This window comes from Herpailurus yagouaroundi, unplaced genomic scaffold (assembly GCF_014898765.1).
Source record: "Herpailurus yagouaroundi ecotype Mexico unplaced genomic scaffold, PumYag 161, whole genome shotgun sequence".
NCBI classification, from domain to species: Eukaryota; Metazoa; Chordata; class Mammalia; order Carnivora; family Felidae; genus Herpailurus; species Herpailurus yagouaroundi.
In genome coordinates, this window is record NW_024412402.1 from 15,816,661 (window position 1) to 15,833,709 (window position 17,049).

Below are 17,049 nucleotides of genomic sequence, written 5' to 3' on the forward strand. Positions count from 1 at the left end.
ACACACACGCACGCACACACACATCTTCTTTATCCATTCATCAGTTGATGGACATCACAATATCTAAATCTTGAGCGAATATTAGAAAAATGGTATAAAAGTAATATTATTAAAGTTACCTTAGAAATGTTTAAATTATCACTTGATTAAGAGGTTTTTGTTTGTATCAAGATTCTGTTCAAATTCTAGTTAGTTAATATATGGCGTACTATTGGATTCGGAGGTGAAATCTAGGATTAAAAGTTTTTAAAGTAGTCATCTTTTTGTGTTGTCTCAAAAGAAAAATAAGCCAACATCCTATTCCAGAAAAGAAATTATCACAAGTTGCTTTACTCACCGCGTGTTTCTTTCAGGTTGTCATTGTTTTCCCAGCTGCAGTTTCAGGGTTTTGTATCTTAAACTCCATATGGGAGTAGCATATGGAAAACCAACAAAAACAGGAGTGATTTCGCTGTTCCCAAGTCCTGTAGCTCTGTGAGTTCTCCTGTTTAAATATCAAGTGACTTTCACTTTTATCCTATCCAGAGAAATCCTGAGGTCTCCATAACATTCCTAGAGCTTCCAGAAAGGAAGAGTCCTAGAAACAGCTGTCTTTTCCCCATAATTTGCTTTCTAAACTCCTTCAACCTCACTTGAGCTTTGAATACCACATACTATTTAATCTCCTGAAATTTCTGATCTCTGTGTTCCTGGCTCCTCATAAATGTGGCCACCAATTTGGGCCTACCTGCCCCCAAACACTATTAATGCATGATCATCATGCATTATAAGTTTTATCAAAGCTGTATGCACGGTGCGGGATCATTACAGTACTCTAAAGAGCAGGATACAAATTCAAATTGAAATGTGGTTTTAAACCTCATTGTCCTTTTTTCTACAGAGAGATTTTTTGTTTATTGTACATGCGTTTTTTTATGTCTTGACCTAATGATTTGTGGCCGGGTTCCTTTCTCTTCTGTGCCCTATTCTGTGAATTACTAGTACTTGCAAACATTCTAAAATCTTTTTTTAACTTAATTTACAGGAAAAGCTCCATGTTTGAGCCAATCATCTCTCAACTATCCTGGCATAACAGGACGTCTCTTTCACAAGAAAAAGAACTATTAAACTATTTTCCTAAAACAACCACTACCCTGAGAGATATTCATGTATAAGCCAACAAAGCACTGTCAACTTCAAAAATAAAAACGTTTTCTCATATTCCACGATTACTGAAATAAAAATAATGAAATGAAGTAGACAAGTATATTTGAAACAGCAGTAGACTGAAATCAGGAGGTTACAGTTTATCTAGGTGTTTCTTTCATAAGCTGTATGATTTAACTCATTAAATTTTCTCAGCTTCAGTATCATGTCTATGCAATAAATATATGTTCATGATATAAATATGTCTCAGTTTCATATTTACCAAGATAAACATGAAATCTCTGCCAGAGGGAGCTTATGCCAGTTTACAGCTGGCAAGTGGATTATATTTTATGGACTTCATGGAACCTGCTATATCTGTGAAACACTGGCATTTCAAGGAGGCACATTAAAGGCCAATGGAAGATGTAACCAGTAGAGTATGGATTATCTGATTCCTGATTCCACCAGTACATTATAAGTCGCAGGTAAGAATCCAAGATCACCATAGTGTTACTTTACCTGATCTTTTGCAGAACCTTTTATCTTTTTCCAGGAGAAAAAAAAGCAAACTCCATAATGACAATGGAAAAACAGAGATAAGCTTATTCATTAATGTTAAATAGTTAAAATGGTGTAAAAGAGTAGAAATTGCAAAACTGGTGAGAAGGAAATTATACTATTTAAAAATTGGAAACAAATTGAGAAGACTCCGATTTCCTTCATCATGGTAACAAAGATATAGGATATGAAGGCTCTGCCTAAACTACTGTGATAAAAGAAACAGAATATACCAGTCCTATTACTACCTGCACAGGGACACTGATTCTGATCAAAACCTTCTCCTACTGAAGGTTTTTCTCAGAGCAGTTTTAACATCTTTGTTTCTCAAGGTGTAGATTAAAGGGTTCATCATGGGAACCACACTGGTATAAAAGACAGAAGAGATTTTCCCCTTATGCATAGACAGAGCAGACGACGGTTTGAGATATGTAAATGCACCTGATCCAAAGAACAAGGAAACAGCAATTATGTGGGAACTGCAGGTGCTGAACGCTTTGGACCTGCCCTCAGTGGAACCGATGTGGAGTATGCTAGAAAGGATGCAACCATAAGAGACAAAGATGGTGACACTGGGCACAATGATGTTGATGCCCACCACGATGAAAACCACCAGCTCATTCACGTAGGTGCTTGTGCAGGAGAGCTGGAGCACCGGGAGGATGTCACACAAATAATGGTTGATGGTGTTGGCATCACAGAAGGTCAGTCTCAGCATGCTTCCTGTGTGAGCCACAGCACCCGAAAATGCCATCAAATATGAACCAAGCATAAGGCTGGAACACACTTTAGGGGACATGACAACATTATACAAAAGTGGGTTACAGATGGCCACATAGCGATCATAGGCCATTGATGTCAGCACATAGCATTCAGAAATGATAAAGAAACAAAAAAAGTAGAATTGGGTCATGCACCCCCTATAGGAGATGATATTCTTCTTTGATGTGAAGTTAAATAGCATTTTGGGTGTAAACACAGAAGCATAACAGAGGTCTATGAAGGACAAATTGGAGAGGAAAAAGTACATGGGGGTATGTAGGTGTGAATTCAGCCCAATTAGAGTTATCAAGCCCAAATTTCCCAATGCAGTGACCACGTAAATGACTAGAAACAGGCAGAACAGGGGGAGCTGGAGATCTGGTAGGTCTGTTAGCCCTACCAGCATAAATTCAGTCACAAAAGAGGCATTCGTAGGAGCCATTCTTCTCCAAGGGGATCTGTGAGCACAGAAAAACAGGGTTACATTAGATGAAAACCCACCACTTCCCACAATATTGCATCCTAAAAGAGAGAATATAGGCTGGGACTATCTGAGACTAACCAAATCTAGACCAATAAAATCTGTCTTTACCTCTATCATGATACTGAGAAACACTAACTTCTCCTTTATTAGAGGTTTGTAAGCTAAATATAGCAAAGAGTATCGCAATTTAGCCTAAAGAGGGAAGTCCAGTGCTGCCATATGCAAACACAACTGCTGGAAAAACCAAGGGAGAAGGGAGAAAAAGGATGGACCAGGACATAATTGTCCTTCTCTTATCTCCCCATTTCTTCATTCACTTAAGACTCCCATTAAATAAATATGGAGGTAGAGATCTTAGGATATTTGCTGGTCTCTAATCCATATTAGACCTTATGTGGTGGGAGCCGAGAACATCGTTTCTTTCTTTTTTCTTTTTTTAATTTTTAATGCTTGTTTATTTTTTGAGAGAGAGAGAGAGAGAGAGAGAGAGAGAGAGAGAGAGAGAGAGAAAGAGAGAAACAGCACCAGCAAGCGAGGGGCAGAGAAAGAGGGAGACACAGAATCTGAAGCAGAGTCCAGGCTCTGAGCTGTCAGCACAGAGCCCAACATGGGGCTTGAACTCATAAATTGTGAGATCATGACCTGAGCCAAAGTCTGACGCTTAACTGACTAAGCCACCCAGGTGTCCAAGAACATGGTTTCTAATCCAAAACTAAGGGACCAGAGTCTAGGACAGGTTAAGTTACTGCCTCATGTCACAGAATAAAATCCACAAATCCAGAAAAGTGAGAGTTCTATCCATGGAGAAGGAACTTATTGATGGAGATATTGTATCCCTGCACTAATTAAGTCTCTAAACATTCCTGATCTCCCTTTGTACAGATTCTTCCTCACTTGAATGTCAGAATTGCACAAGTAAAAATGAAAGTGGCATATGTTAGATCTTTGGATTTCCACCTTACAACAAGAGGGACATTCATATAAATGGAATTCAAACACTCACCCTTCTTAGGCAAGAATATCCTGGTGCTTCCTTATTGTTTGTTTACCCCAGCAGTCCTGGAAAGGCAATTTCAGGTTCTGAGGCTTTGTGCCCTTTGATTCTAAGAGGATATTGCATAGGTGTAACTTCAGATACGTCCTAGAAACCTTTCCGAGCTACAGATCATAATTTCTGATTATGACTTTGAGTTCTCTCAAACAACAGAGAAAAATAAAGTCTTCATTATGAACTCGTTTGCCATTTGATAAGGTACACATGATTGAATGTGAGTTTAATGATACACTGCACGTGGTTATAAACAGAATAGAAGCTTGCACAGTTATTTCCCCTTGGGAATAGATTCTATGCGTAAAGGGAAATAAGAGAATTGTATTTACACCCTCCACCATGCATCTGTCTTAAGTTCTTCAGGGACTCAAAATTAACTCAAGGTTTCTCATCACTCATGGCATTGTGTATCTCCCAAGACAAAGCCCAAAATGAACTCCCATCTCTCTGTCATCTTCATCTCTGAAGGGAAATCGATTATACATTTCCCTCTTTCTTCCCATATCCTAAATGGAAATTTTTCTGCAGGCATTCTGCCTCTAAGATTCTTTATTTCTTTATCTGAAAATTTGCAAGATGGAGCATCTCAGGTCAACTGTCTCTTCCTGGGATATGTCTAAAATAATTTTAATGCCATGTATCCCTTCTAAGGTTTATTTTTTTTTAAATACATACTGGAAATTTGTACCTGACCATCCTCCTGAGACTTTTGTGACATTTCAATAACTGAGGTCATCTATTTCTTCTCATCACACACACACAAACAGGGGCTACAGAGTTAGAGCGTGTGTATAAATCCTACCTCCACTCTTACTAATCATACCCCAGGCAAATTACTTAATCTCTTTCTTCCTCTGGTTTTTCTTTGTAAAATAGAAATGGTAAAAAAAAAAATGGCATCACTTTCATTAAATTGTTCTAACTATTAGATGAAAAAATGTAAGTAAAATGGCTAGAACACTGACTATCCCACGGTAGATAGTCATTAACGTCAGCTTATGTAGGTTCTCATAAATTTTGAAACAACCTCCATCATAACACTCATCATTCTTCCCTTTAATTCTCCTGTTCTTCAATAATTATAACTTCTGTAAGAATAATTTTTGTCTTATTTGTTAAGTACAGTACAGTGTACAGAGTAGGAACTCAAATTTTTCTGAAAGTGATGTTCTCAAATCTTCAAAATATTTTCCACAAAACCCAAATGCTAAGCCACAGAGTCGGCCACCACAATGACATCCATCCCTTTCCTTCAGCCACCACCATAATTGAGACAGTGGTTAGGTTTTAACTTAACTCTCCTACTGAACTGTAGTGGCTTTTCTATTTTCTAGCATTTCCACACACGCCCTCTTACTTAACCATCCACACTGCTGTTAGAATGACCTCTGAAAGCACAGATCTGTCATTCCCTAGTTCAAGAACTTTCAATTGTTCTCCATTATCTTGGGCAACTGAAATTTTGTCATAAAATGATGTCTTAAAACTGTGATTCAGGGGCACCTGGGTGGCTCAGGTGGTTGACTGTCCGATTCTTGATTTCAGCTTGGGTCTTGATCTCAGGGTTGTGAGTTCAAGCCCTGCCTTGGACTCCACGGTGGGCATGGGGCCTGCTTTAAAAAAATTAACAAAAGGTACCCCCCCCCCGCCATGATTCAGCCTCAGTAAAACTAAAGAAGAAATTGAGTCGAAGCTATTTTTTTTCTTTCTTCCCCATCTTTACAGGGTATAATTGAAAATCAATAACTTTAAATATTTAAGATAATGGCTTGAGGGGCACCTGGGTGGCTCAGTCACTTAAGCGTCCCACTTTGGCTCAGGTCATGATTTCACAGCTCATGAGTTTGAGCCCCGCCTCAGGCTCTGTGCTGACAGCCTGAAGCCTGCTTCAGATTCTGTGTCTCCTTCTCTTTCTGCCCCTCTCCCACTCACACTTTGTCTCTCTCTCTCAAAAATAAATAAACATAAAAAAAATTAAGATATTTGACTTGAGTTTATAAGTGTAAACATTGTCAAATAATTCCCCCAAATTAATTGAAATATCTATCACCTCACATAGTTATCTTTTTTTTTGCAGTGAGAATATTTAAGATCTACCCTCTTAGCAAATTTAAAAGTAGGAAATAAATTATTAGCTATAGTGATATTGGTGCACATTAGATCTCCAGAACTTATTCATCTTGCATAAAGGAAACTTTGTATATCTTAACCAACACTGTACACAGATTCCCTTTTCTTCACAAACTTACCAATGCTTATCTATTGTCTTTTTGATACTAACCTTTAAACAGATGTGAGGTGGTATCTCACTGTGGTTTTCATTTGCATTTCTCTGGCAATCAGTGATGTTGAGCATCTTTTAATATACTTTTTGGCCACTTGTATGTTTTCTTTTTAGAAATGTGTATTCGAGTCCATTGCCCATGTTTTTTAGCAGACTCTTTTTTGTGTGGTTGCTGTTACTTTTGAGTTTTAGGTGTTCCTTACACATTTTGGATAACTTTTATCAGATGCATGGTTTACAAACATTTTCTCCCATTCCATAGGTTGTCTTTTCATTTTGCTGATTGCTTCCTTTGCTCTGCAGAAGCTTTTTATTTGATGTAATCCCATTTATCTATCTTTGCTTTGGTTGCCTTTGCTTTTGGTGTCATATCCAAGAAAATCTTCCTTTTATGCAAAATTTTGTATCTGAGTTTTTGTATTTATTCCATTGGTCTTTCTGTTTATCTTTATGCCAAACCCACACTCTCTTGGTTACTATAGCTTTGTAGTAAGTTTTGCAATCAGGAAGTGTGAGTCTTGCTGCTTTACTCTTTTTCAAGAGTGTTTTGGCTATTAGGGCCCTTTGTTTTTCCATATGAATTTTGGATGGGGTTTTCTATTTCTGCAAAAAAGGGCATTGGAATTTGTGTTGAATCTGTAAATCACTTTGGGTAGTATTAATATCTGCTTATTTATTTATTTTTTTAATAGAAAGTGAGTGAGTGTAAGTGAGGGGAAGAAGGAGAGAGAGAGAAAATCATAGGCAGGCTCCAGTGTGGAGCCTGACTTGGGGCTCAATCCCATGATCCTGGGATCATGACCTGAAATCAAGAGTCAGATGCTCAAACAACTAAGCCACTCAGGCGCGCCTGGGTAGTATTTATGTTAACAATATTAAGTTTTTTGGGGCGCCTGGGTGGCTCAGTTGATTAAGTGTCTGACTTCAGCTCAGGTCATGATCTCACAGCCTGTGAGTTCGAGCCCCGCGTCGGGCTCTGGGCTGACAGCTCGGAGCCTGGAGCCTGCTTCAGATTCTGTGTCTCCCTCTCTCTCTGCCCCTCCCCTGCTCGTTCTCTGTCTCAACACAAAACAAAACAAAACAAAACAAAACAAAACAAAACAACAATATTAAGTTTTTCAATCCATGAACGTGGAGTATGTTTCCATTTATTTATGTCTTCTCTATTTTCTTTCATCAATATTTTTTAGTTTTCATTTTACAAGTCTATATCTCCTTGGTTAAGTATTTGATTCTATTTGATGCTGCTTTAAATGGAACTGTTTTCTTAATTGCACTTAAGGATTATTCATTGCTATTATATATAAAGGCAACTGATTTTTGTATGCTAACTTTGCATCCTGCTACTTTCCTAAGTTCACTTGTGGTTTTATTTATTTATTTATTTATTTATTCATTCATTCATTCATTCATTCATTCATTTATTTTTATGGACTCTTTAGAATGTTTTACATATAAGATCCTAACATTCATGAAGAGAGATAATTTTACTTCTTTTCAATTTGGATACTTTTCATTTCTATTTCTTGCCTAATATCCTGCCTAGAAATTCCAGTGCTGTGTTGCATCGAAACTGTGAGAGTTAAGTGCCCTTCCCTTGACCCTGAACTTCAAGGAAAAGCTCCCAGATTTCACCATTGAGTATAATGTACCCTGGGTTTTTTAAATACAGCCTTTGTTCTGTTGAGATAGTTTCCTTCTAGTCTTAGTTTGTTTGAAAATTTTTATCATGAAAGAATGCTGAATTTGGTCCAATGCTTTTTCTGAATCAATTGGCATGATTGTGTGTGTGTGTGTGCGTGTGTGTGTGTGTGTGTGTGTGTGTATTTCTTTCATTTTATTAATGTGGTATATTACTCTGATTAGTTTTCATATGATGAACCACCTTCGCATTCCAGGAATAATCCTACTTTGTCATGGTATCTAATCCTTTAAACATGCTGCTGAATTTGATTTGCTAGTATTTTGTTGAGGATATTTAAATTAATGTTCATTAAGGTTATTGGTCCATAGATTTCTTTTCCTGTAGTGTGTATATCTGCCTTTTGGCATTGGGGTAATGGTGGCCTCAAAGACTGAGCTGGAAAATGTGCCATTCTCTTCAATTTTTGAAAAAGCTTCAAAAGGACTGGTGGTAGTTCTTCCATAAATGTTTGGTAGAATTGACCAGGAAAGCTATGAAGTCCAGGACTTTTCTTTAGTGGGAGATTTTTATCTACTGATTCAATATTCTTACTAGTTATAGGTTTATTAAGAATTTCTGTTTCTTCATGATTACATCATGGTAGGCTTTGAATTTTCAGGAATTTTTCCATTTCATCTATGTTATTCAATTTGTTGGCATATAATGGCTCATAGTTCTCGCTTATAATGCTTTTTATTTCAATAGAAGTGGTAGAATATCTATATCATCATTTCTGATCTTTTCTTTGACATTTTTAAAAATTTTAAATTCTATGAAAAATGTCATACATATACGAGAGTTGAGAGCAAATTACAGTTTACTATCCTGAACCCATTAATAAATGAAAAAAACATCAACTCATAGTCAATCCTATTTATCTCTACCATGATTATTGAACCCCCGCCTCAACTGAGCTATTTTGGAGAAAATCCCAGGTATCATATTTTAGTATGCATTTCCAAAAGATAAATATTTATTAAAAGTATAATAACACTATTTTACACTTAAATTAAAATAAAGATGCCTTATACTATCAAACGTCCAATCAGTATCTGAATTTCCCTGATTGTGGGTGAGGATTTTAACACAGATCCACACTAAAAGTGTAAGGTGTAACTGGGTGATAAAGTTAGTGGATATAGTTGGTCCATTCTGAAAAACTTGCCCTGTAACATCCTTTCATCATAAATTATTTACATAGTTCCATTGGATATTCTATAAGCAAGCAACTGTGGTAGTTCCATTCTGCATTTAACATGCTTTATAGATATAAAATGTAAAGGAAATGTGGAAAAAGTATAGTGCAACTCCTTATTTCAGTCCCTACAACAAATTATAGGTATCTATTATGGTACAAGGGGAAAGTGATAGAGAGAAGAAAGCTGAGAAGGAGTGGAAAATCTTTTCTCTGCAGAAATAAGGTAAACATTTTATTATTTTTATTTAATTTTATTCATTTTATTTATTGAGCCAGGAAATATTGTTCATGATCATTTTGTTCTTGTCAACAATATATTGTTCTGATATGATTTATTTGACTCTACTATCTTTTTGCTTAGTCTAACTAGCTACAGTTTTGTCAGTTTTCTATTCTGTTTGTGATACCTCCAGATTTGTTTTTCTTTTTCAAGATTGTCTTGACTTTTTGGGGTCTTTTGAGGTTCCATGCAAATTTTAAGATATTTGCCCCAGTTCTGTGATAAATGCTGTTGGTATTTTGATAGGATTGCATTAAATGTGTAGATTTTTTTTTTTTTGTAGAATAGACATTTTAAGAATATTTTTCTTCTAATCCATGAGTATGGAGTATCTTTCTATTTATTTGTGTCATCTTCAATTTCTTTCATTGATGTTTCACTGATGTTTTATAGTTCTCAGAGTATAGGCCTTTCACCTCCTTTGCTTTTCTATTCTGTTTTATTTATATCTGCTCTAATCTTTATTTCCTTTCTCCTGCTAGATTTGTGTTTAGTTTTCTCTTGTTTTGCTACTTCCTTAAGTTGTAAAGTTAGGTCATTGATTTGAGATCTTTCTTGATTTTTAACGTAAGCTTGCATAGCTACCAATGTCCCCCTAACCACTGCTTTTGTTGCATCCCATAAGTTTGGTATGTTGTGGCTTTGTTTTCACTCATATTTAAAGAGAAGAGAAGGAAAGAAACCACAAGAGACTCTTAATGATAGAAAACAAACTGAAGGTTGATGGAGGGAGGTGGGTAGGGGGATGTGCTAGATGGGTGATGAGTATTAAGGAAGGCACTTGTGATGAGCACTAGGTGTTGTATGTAAGTGATGAATCACTGAATTCTACTCTTCAAACCAATATTGTACAGTATGTTAACTGAAATTTAAATTAAATAAACAAACATTTCAAATTCCATGTGATTTCTTCTCTGATCCATTGGTTTCTTTAAGGGAGTGTTGTTTAATTTCCACAAGTTTGTGCATTTTCCTGTTTTCCTTATGTTATTGATTTCTAACTTTATTCCATGTAGTCAGAGGAGACACCTTCTATGACATTTCTCTTTTATACTGAGATTCAATTCGTAGCTTAACTTATGGCTATTCTGGAAAATATCCCGTGTGCATTTGAGGAATGTGTATTCTGCTGTTGTTGGGTCTATGTTTTACATATGTCTGATAAGTTTACTTGGTTTATTATGTTATTTAAGGCCTCCATTTCCTTCCTTATCTTATGTCTGGTTGTGCTATCTATTATTGAGGATGAGACACTGAACTCTTCAACTATTACTAAAACTGTCTATTTTAGAGGCCAGTTCTGCCAGTGTGTATTGCATATGTTTTCACGGTCCGTTATCACGTTTGTAAATGTTTATAACCATTATATCTTCTTGCTCTATTGAATCTTCCATTAAGTATGGTTTCTTTGTCTCTGTAAAGCTTTTTTATTAAGTTTAAAATTTTAATTCTAGTATAGTTAACATACAATGGTACACTAGTTTCAGGTGTACAATACAGCGATTCAACACGTCTGTACGTTACTCAGTGCTCATCATGATAAATGTACTCTTTAATCTCCTTCACCTACTTCACCCATCCTCCACCCCATCTCCCTTCTGGCAACCATCAATTTGTTCTCTATAGTTAAGAGTCTGTTTCTTGATTTGTCTCTCTCTTTCTTTCTTTGTTTCTTAAATTCCACATTTGAATGAAACCATATGGCATTTGTCTTTCTCTGACTGACTTATTTTGCTTAATATCATAATCACTCTCTCCATCCATGTTGCTACAAATGGCAGGATTTCATTTTTTTAGGGCTGAGTAACATTCTATTATATATATACACCACATCTTCTTTAACCATTCATCTGCTGATAGACACTGGGCTGCTTACATAATTTGGCTATTTTAAATGATGCTGCAATAAGCATAGGGATGTATATATCTTTCAAATTAGTGTTTTTGTATTTTTTGAGTAAATACCCAGTAGTGGAATTACTGGATCATATGATAGCTCTATTTATTTTTCTTTAAAAAAAAATTTTTTTTAATGTTTATTTATTTTTGAGACAGAGAGAGACAGAGCATGAATGGGGGAGGGGCAGAGAGAGAGGGAGACACAAAATGGGAAGCAGGCTCCAGGCTCTGAGCCATCAGCCCAGAGCCCGACGCGGGGCTCGAACTCACGGACCGCGAGATCGTGACCTGAGCTGAAGTCCAACGCTCAACCGACTGAGCCACCCAGGCGCCCCTGATAGCTCTATTTTTAACTTTTTGAGGAACCTTCGTGTTGTTTTTCACAGTGGCGGCACTAGTTTGCATTCCTACCAACAGCAAGAGGGTTCCTTTTCTCCACATCCTTGCCAACACTTGCTCTTTATTATTATTATTATTATTTTTTTAGTTTTAGCTATTCTGACAGGTGTGAGGTGATATCTCATTGTGATTTTGATTTGCATTTCCCTGATGATGAGTGATGGTGAGCATCTTTTCATCTGTCTGTTGGCCATCTGTATTTCTTCTTTGGAGAAATGTCTGTTCATGTTTTCTGACCATTTTTTAACTGGGTTATTTGGTTTTTGAGTGTTTTCCCAACACCATTTGTTGAAGACTATCTTTTTCTCATTGCATATTCTTGCCTTTTTTGTAAAAGATTAATTGACCATACCATCATTGGTTTGTTTCTGAGTTTTAGATCCTCTTCAATTGATCTACATGTCTATTTTTGTACCAGTACCATCCTGTTTTGATTACTATAACTTTGTAGTATAATTTGAAATCTGGAATTGTGACCCCTCCAGATTTGTTTTTCTTTTTCAAGATTGTCTTAGCTGTTTGGGGTCTTTCTTTTGCGGTTCCATGCAAATTTTAAGATTATTTGCCCTAGTCCTGTGAAAAATGCTGTTGGTATTTTGATATGATTGCATTAAATGTGTAGATTTTTTTTTTGGTAGAATGGACATTTTAAGAATATTTTTCTTCTAATCCATGAGTATGGAATATCTTTCTATTTATTTGTGTTATCTTCAATTTCTTTCATTGATGTTTTATAGTTCTCAGACTATAGGCCTTTCACCTCCTTTGTTAAGTTGATTCCTAGATACTTTATTATTTTTGATAATTGTAAATGGTATTGCTTTCTTAATTTCCCTTTCTGTTGCTTCACTAGTAGTGTATAGAAATGCAACAGATTTCTGTACATTGATTCTGTATCCTGCAACCTTACTGAATTCATTTATCAGTTCTAGTAGTTTCTCAGTGGAGTCTTTTGGGTTTTCTACATAGAGTATCATGTCATCTGCAAATAGTGAAAGTTTTGCTTCATCCTTATCAATTTGGATGCCTTTATATTCCTTTTTCTTGTCTGATTGCCATTGCTAGGACTTCCAGTACTATGTTGAATAAAAGTGGTATGAAGGGGCATCTTTATCTTGTTCCCAATCTTATCTTGTTCTTCATCTTAGGGTGAAAGCTCTTAAGTTTTTCACCATTGAGTATGATTTTAGCTGTGTTGTGTCTAGGTGTGAGCCCAATGCAGGGCTTGATCCCATGAACCATGAGATCATGACCTAAGCCAAAATCAAGAGTCAGACACGTCTCTACCTAACTTTTCATTGCAGTTATTGCAATTTTCAGCTTCAGAATTTCTTTTTTGACTTATTTTTAGATTTTCTATTTCTTTATTGATATTTCCATTATGTTTATAAATTGTTTAATTGACTCTCTACACATCTTCCTATAGATATTTCAGCCTCTTTAAAGTTATTTTAAAGTCTTTGTCTAGTAGATCTGCCATGAAATTTTGTTCAGAGACAGTTTCTACTGATTTATTTTGTCCTTTGAAGGGTCCATACTTTCTGTTTCATTGTATATCTTGTGACTTCTTGTTGAAAACTGAACATATGAATCTAATAATATGGTAACTCTAGAAATCAAAGCTTCTCCCTTCACCAGGGTTTACTTGTTTGTTTGTTTGTTTGTTTGTTTGCTTGCTTGTTTTAGTTGCTGTAGAGTATATCTGTTCCAAGGATCAGCCTGAGGTGTTAAGGGCTTTTCAGGATTTTCAGACCTTGCACTTCTCCCTGTACATGTGCAGTGACTTTCTAATTTCTCTTGCGTATACAATTGCTTTTGAAAGTCCTAGGTTTTATGGGAATCTACCCCAAAAACCAAGAGCACACTTTACACACTGTATGTTAGTCAATTTGACAATAAATTATATTTAACAAAAAAGAAAGAAAGTTCTAGGGTTTTTTTAAGACCTAGTTTTTAATGCCTGGCTCCCAAAGGGTGAAAAAAGAAAAACAAAAAGGGAAAATAAAGCACTGGCCTTTAAATGTACTGGAAGTCAATTCAGCAAGAGGAGAAGGGGCTTGTCACAGTGGGGCAGTGCAACAATAAATACTGCTCACTTTTTTATCTGCACTTCAGAAATCTGAAGCAGCAATCATCAATCAGAGCATGATTCCCCATTATTTGGAGCACAGTGTCTTATTTAGCTACTCTGGCTCACCTAAGTTATAAGCAGGCTGATTCTGGAGACACGAATGGGTGCCTGCCACAAGGCTGAAAAGTAAAGGATGTCAGCTTCTACTGTACTAAGTGCTGAAATTGATCAAATTTAACTGGAATTTACCATCCAAGCCTTTCCTGGCTATTGTAAGCCTTCTGTAGACTCCAGAGTTCCAAGACAAATCAGACAAATTCTGTAAGTGAAACTTTTGTGCAGGTGAGGAGACAGATTCCTGACATACTACTGTAATGTGCCATTTCCCAAGATTCCTCTTTTCTTTTTCTCAGCACTCCCTTCCATGTACAGCTCTCCTGAACTCATCACTGACATTTGTTCAGCACATTCCCTCCCACTGTTCTCTACCTGCTCATACATTCAAATGCATTCATAAGAGCTATGTCCTGTATTTACAAAGAAATATTTTGTTGACCTATTGCTTTTGCCATTTGAAAATATTTCATTGAGGGGTGCCTGGGTGGCATCCGACTTCGGCGCAGGTCATGATCACAGTCTGTGAGTTCAAGCCACGCGTTGGGCTCTGTGCTGACAGCTCAGAGCCTGGAGCCTGCTTCAGATTCTGTGTCTCCCTCTCTTTGACCCTCCCCCATTCATGCTCTGTCTTTCTCTGTCTCAAAAATAAACATTAAAAAATATTTCATTGGAATCACTTTAATGTTGTATGCTGTAGATCTATCAAAACTCATCCACCCACTCCATACTGATGGAAATTCACTATCTTCCAGTTTTTTACAATAAAATCAATGTTATCACTATTATGCAAAAATCTTTATACGACAGTAACTGCATTTCAATGAGTTAAGTTCCCAGAATATTGTCTTTAATTTTAATATGTATGTTTATATATTGGATTTCTCAAAGACTATTGCAATTCATATTCCCACAGGTAATTTATGAAACTATATTTATTCTCCTAGCACTTCTAAATTGTATTCCACTAAATATTAATGGGGTTGAACATTCATTCATAAATTTGTAAACCTTTCCAATTTGCTTTCCTGTGATTTGCCTACTTATGTCTTTTCTTCATTTTCTCTATGCCTAAATATTTCCATATCTATATTCCCAAATTCTTTTCATCACGGAGCTATTAAAAACAATGCCTGAAGAACTTCTTTAAAAATAAAAAGACTATATGAAGAAACTAGAAAAGGTTAAGAAAATGAAATCATATAATATGGAATGAGAACTATACCCTCATTACCATTACCCTAAATATAATGACAAATAACTTTCTACAAATCTATACAATGGGTTTGTACATTGATCTTCCTCTTCCCTCAGACACTAGTGAAAATTCTTCAAGTGTGGTGAAGAGATTGTCTCTGCCCTGGACTGGTCTGGATTACTTTGTAAGTGTTATTTGGCCTCTGTTGATTTCTTCTGTGTGAACCAATCTGTATTGTCAATGAAATCTGAAAGACACTTTCTGGATATTTTCTCCTTTGAGTACTTGGCTGTTATTTGTGTTCTGAAACATTTTAGTTAACTAAAACCACTGTTCATGTTTTCATGGCTTTAAAAGAATGGTAAATTTTACATGATTTTAAAAAAGCTGATATATTTAGAATCAAAACATCTAGGTCCTCGACTCAGCTTCTACCATTTATAAATTGTGATTCAGAACAAGCCATGAAATCTCTGAGAATCAGTTCCATCATCAATGAGATGGAAACTGGATCCCCTTCCCTACTGACCTCCCAGCACTTCCCTGAGGAGCACATGGACACACAGATGTAACAGCATGGAGAAAACAGAAACACTACTTCCAGAACAATCATAACACCCTGCACATTCTCTATATTAATAAGGTGTGTCTATTCAACTTTATGTCATAGGGAGACTTTAAGCAGCCCACTGGATTCCACCAGCCATCCCCCTCACTGAAGATAGGAGTCTCTGTCTTAGAATGTAAAACTTCCCCACAGTGAAAGTGATTTTAATGTTCAAATATACATTTTTTTTTTACCACAGAGCCCTGGTGTTTCATTTACTACTTCATCTGGTGCTCAGCTGAATATACACAGAAATATCCCAATGCTAGAGAGAAAAACCAACTGCATCAGACTTCCAGAAAAATACCATGACTGTCCCCAACACAGACACGGATTCACCACAATCAATTTTCAATAATATTTTTGACTATATAAGACTGATTTTAGATTCTATCCATGTGTAGCATGTAACCCTACTGTGCTGTTATAGAAAAATCTATCTTTCTACCTTATTTACAGTTGTGACATACTGCATATTGCACACATTGCCAGACACTTAGCAGGTATAAACGTGTTTGCTGTTGTTGCTTTTACATAATTAAATGAATAATTGAAGCAATAATCATTTCCTTTTGCAGGATTCAGTAGTATTTCCTACTCAGCCCTACCTCACTGGAGCCAGAAACAGGAACCACGTACCTGAATGTTCTTGCAAAGATTCAAAGTGGGTCACATGCCATGCAATAGATGTTAGGCAGAAATCTCATAAACTATAAGGTTTGAATACACTGAGTGCATGTGTGAGTGTGTGTGTGTGTGTGTGTGTGTGTGTGTGTGTGTAGGGAGGCATTATAAAGAAGAGTGGGTTCAACAAAGCTGGGGTTCAGGAATTAAAGGGATATAGAACTCAAAACCCCTTTTACTTCTGGTTTTCATCAGTTCTTAACCACAGCACACCCTAGTCATGCTCATTCCAAACCTAATCCTGAGTAACAACAGTAGGCACTTACAGAAAATTTACATGAAACAAATTTAGCATGTAATCTGAAAATTTTCCTTGTGATTTAACTAAGAGGACCATTTTTATATGTTATAACTCAGAAACTCCAAACTTGCACACAAATTAGGAAAAAAAAATCTTCCTAATACACACGCAGAGATGAATCCTATGGCTTACTTATTTGACTCTCAGCTGTAACAACTTCAATAGAATTATTCTGTCTCTCAAAACTTCTTTTATCACATTTCATGTAACACACAGAATAAAAAAACTACAAAGGATAATCCTATGCTGTGCATGTAAAACACCTGACTTGTTTCCTCTGACATATTCCTCTCTTTGAAAGAGGTCCAAATAGTTTCATAGTACTTATAAATGCATTAACTAAAAAA

The 17,049-nt window shown here is 36.2% G+C and overlaps 1 protein-coding gene across 1 annotated transcript; it reads right to left on the reverse strand.

The window, feature by feature from the left end:
- Positions 1–1,957: 1,957 nt before the first annotated feature.
- On the reverse strand, positions 1,958–2,890 carry LOC121035280 (olfactory receptor 145-like). Its single transcript, XM_040482815.1, has one exon. The coding sequence runs from the start codon at positions 2,888–2,890 to the stop codon at positions 1,958–1,960; it is 933 nt and encodes a 310-aa protein (XP_040338749.1).
- Positions 2,891–17,049: the final 14,159 nt, after the last annotated feature.

Bases quoted from the DNA above. Each gene is read 5' to 3' on its own strand.
- LOC121035280 (XM_040482815.1), bottom strand. From the start codon at position 2,890: ATGGCTCCTACGAATGCCTCTTTTGTGACTGAATTTATGCTGGTAGGG.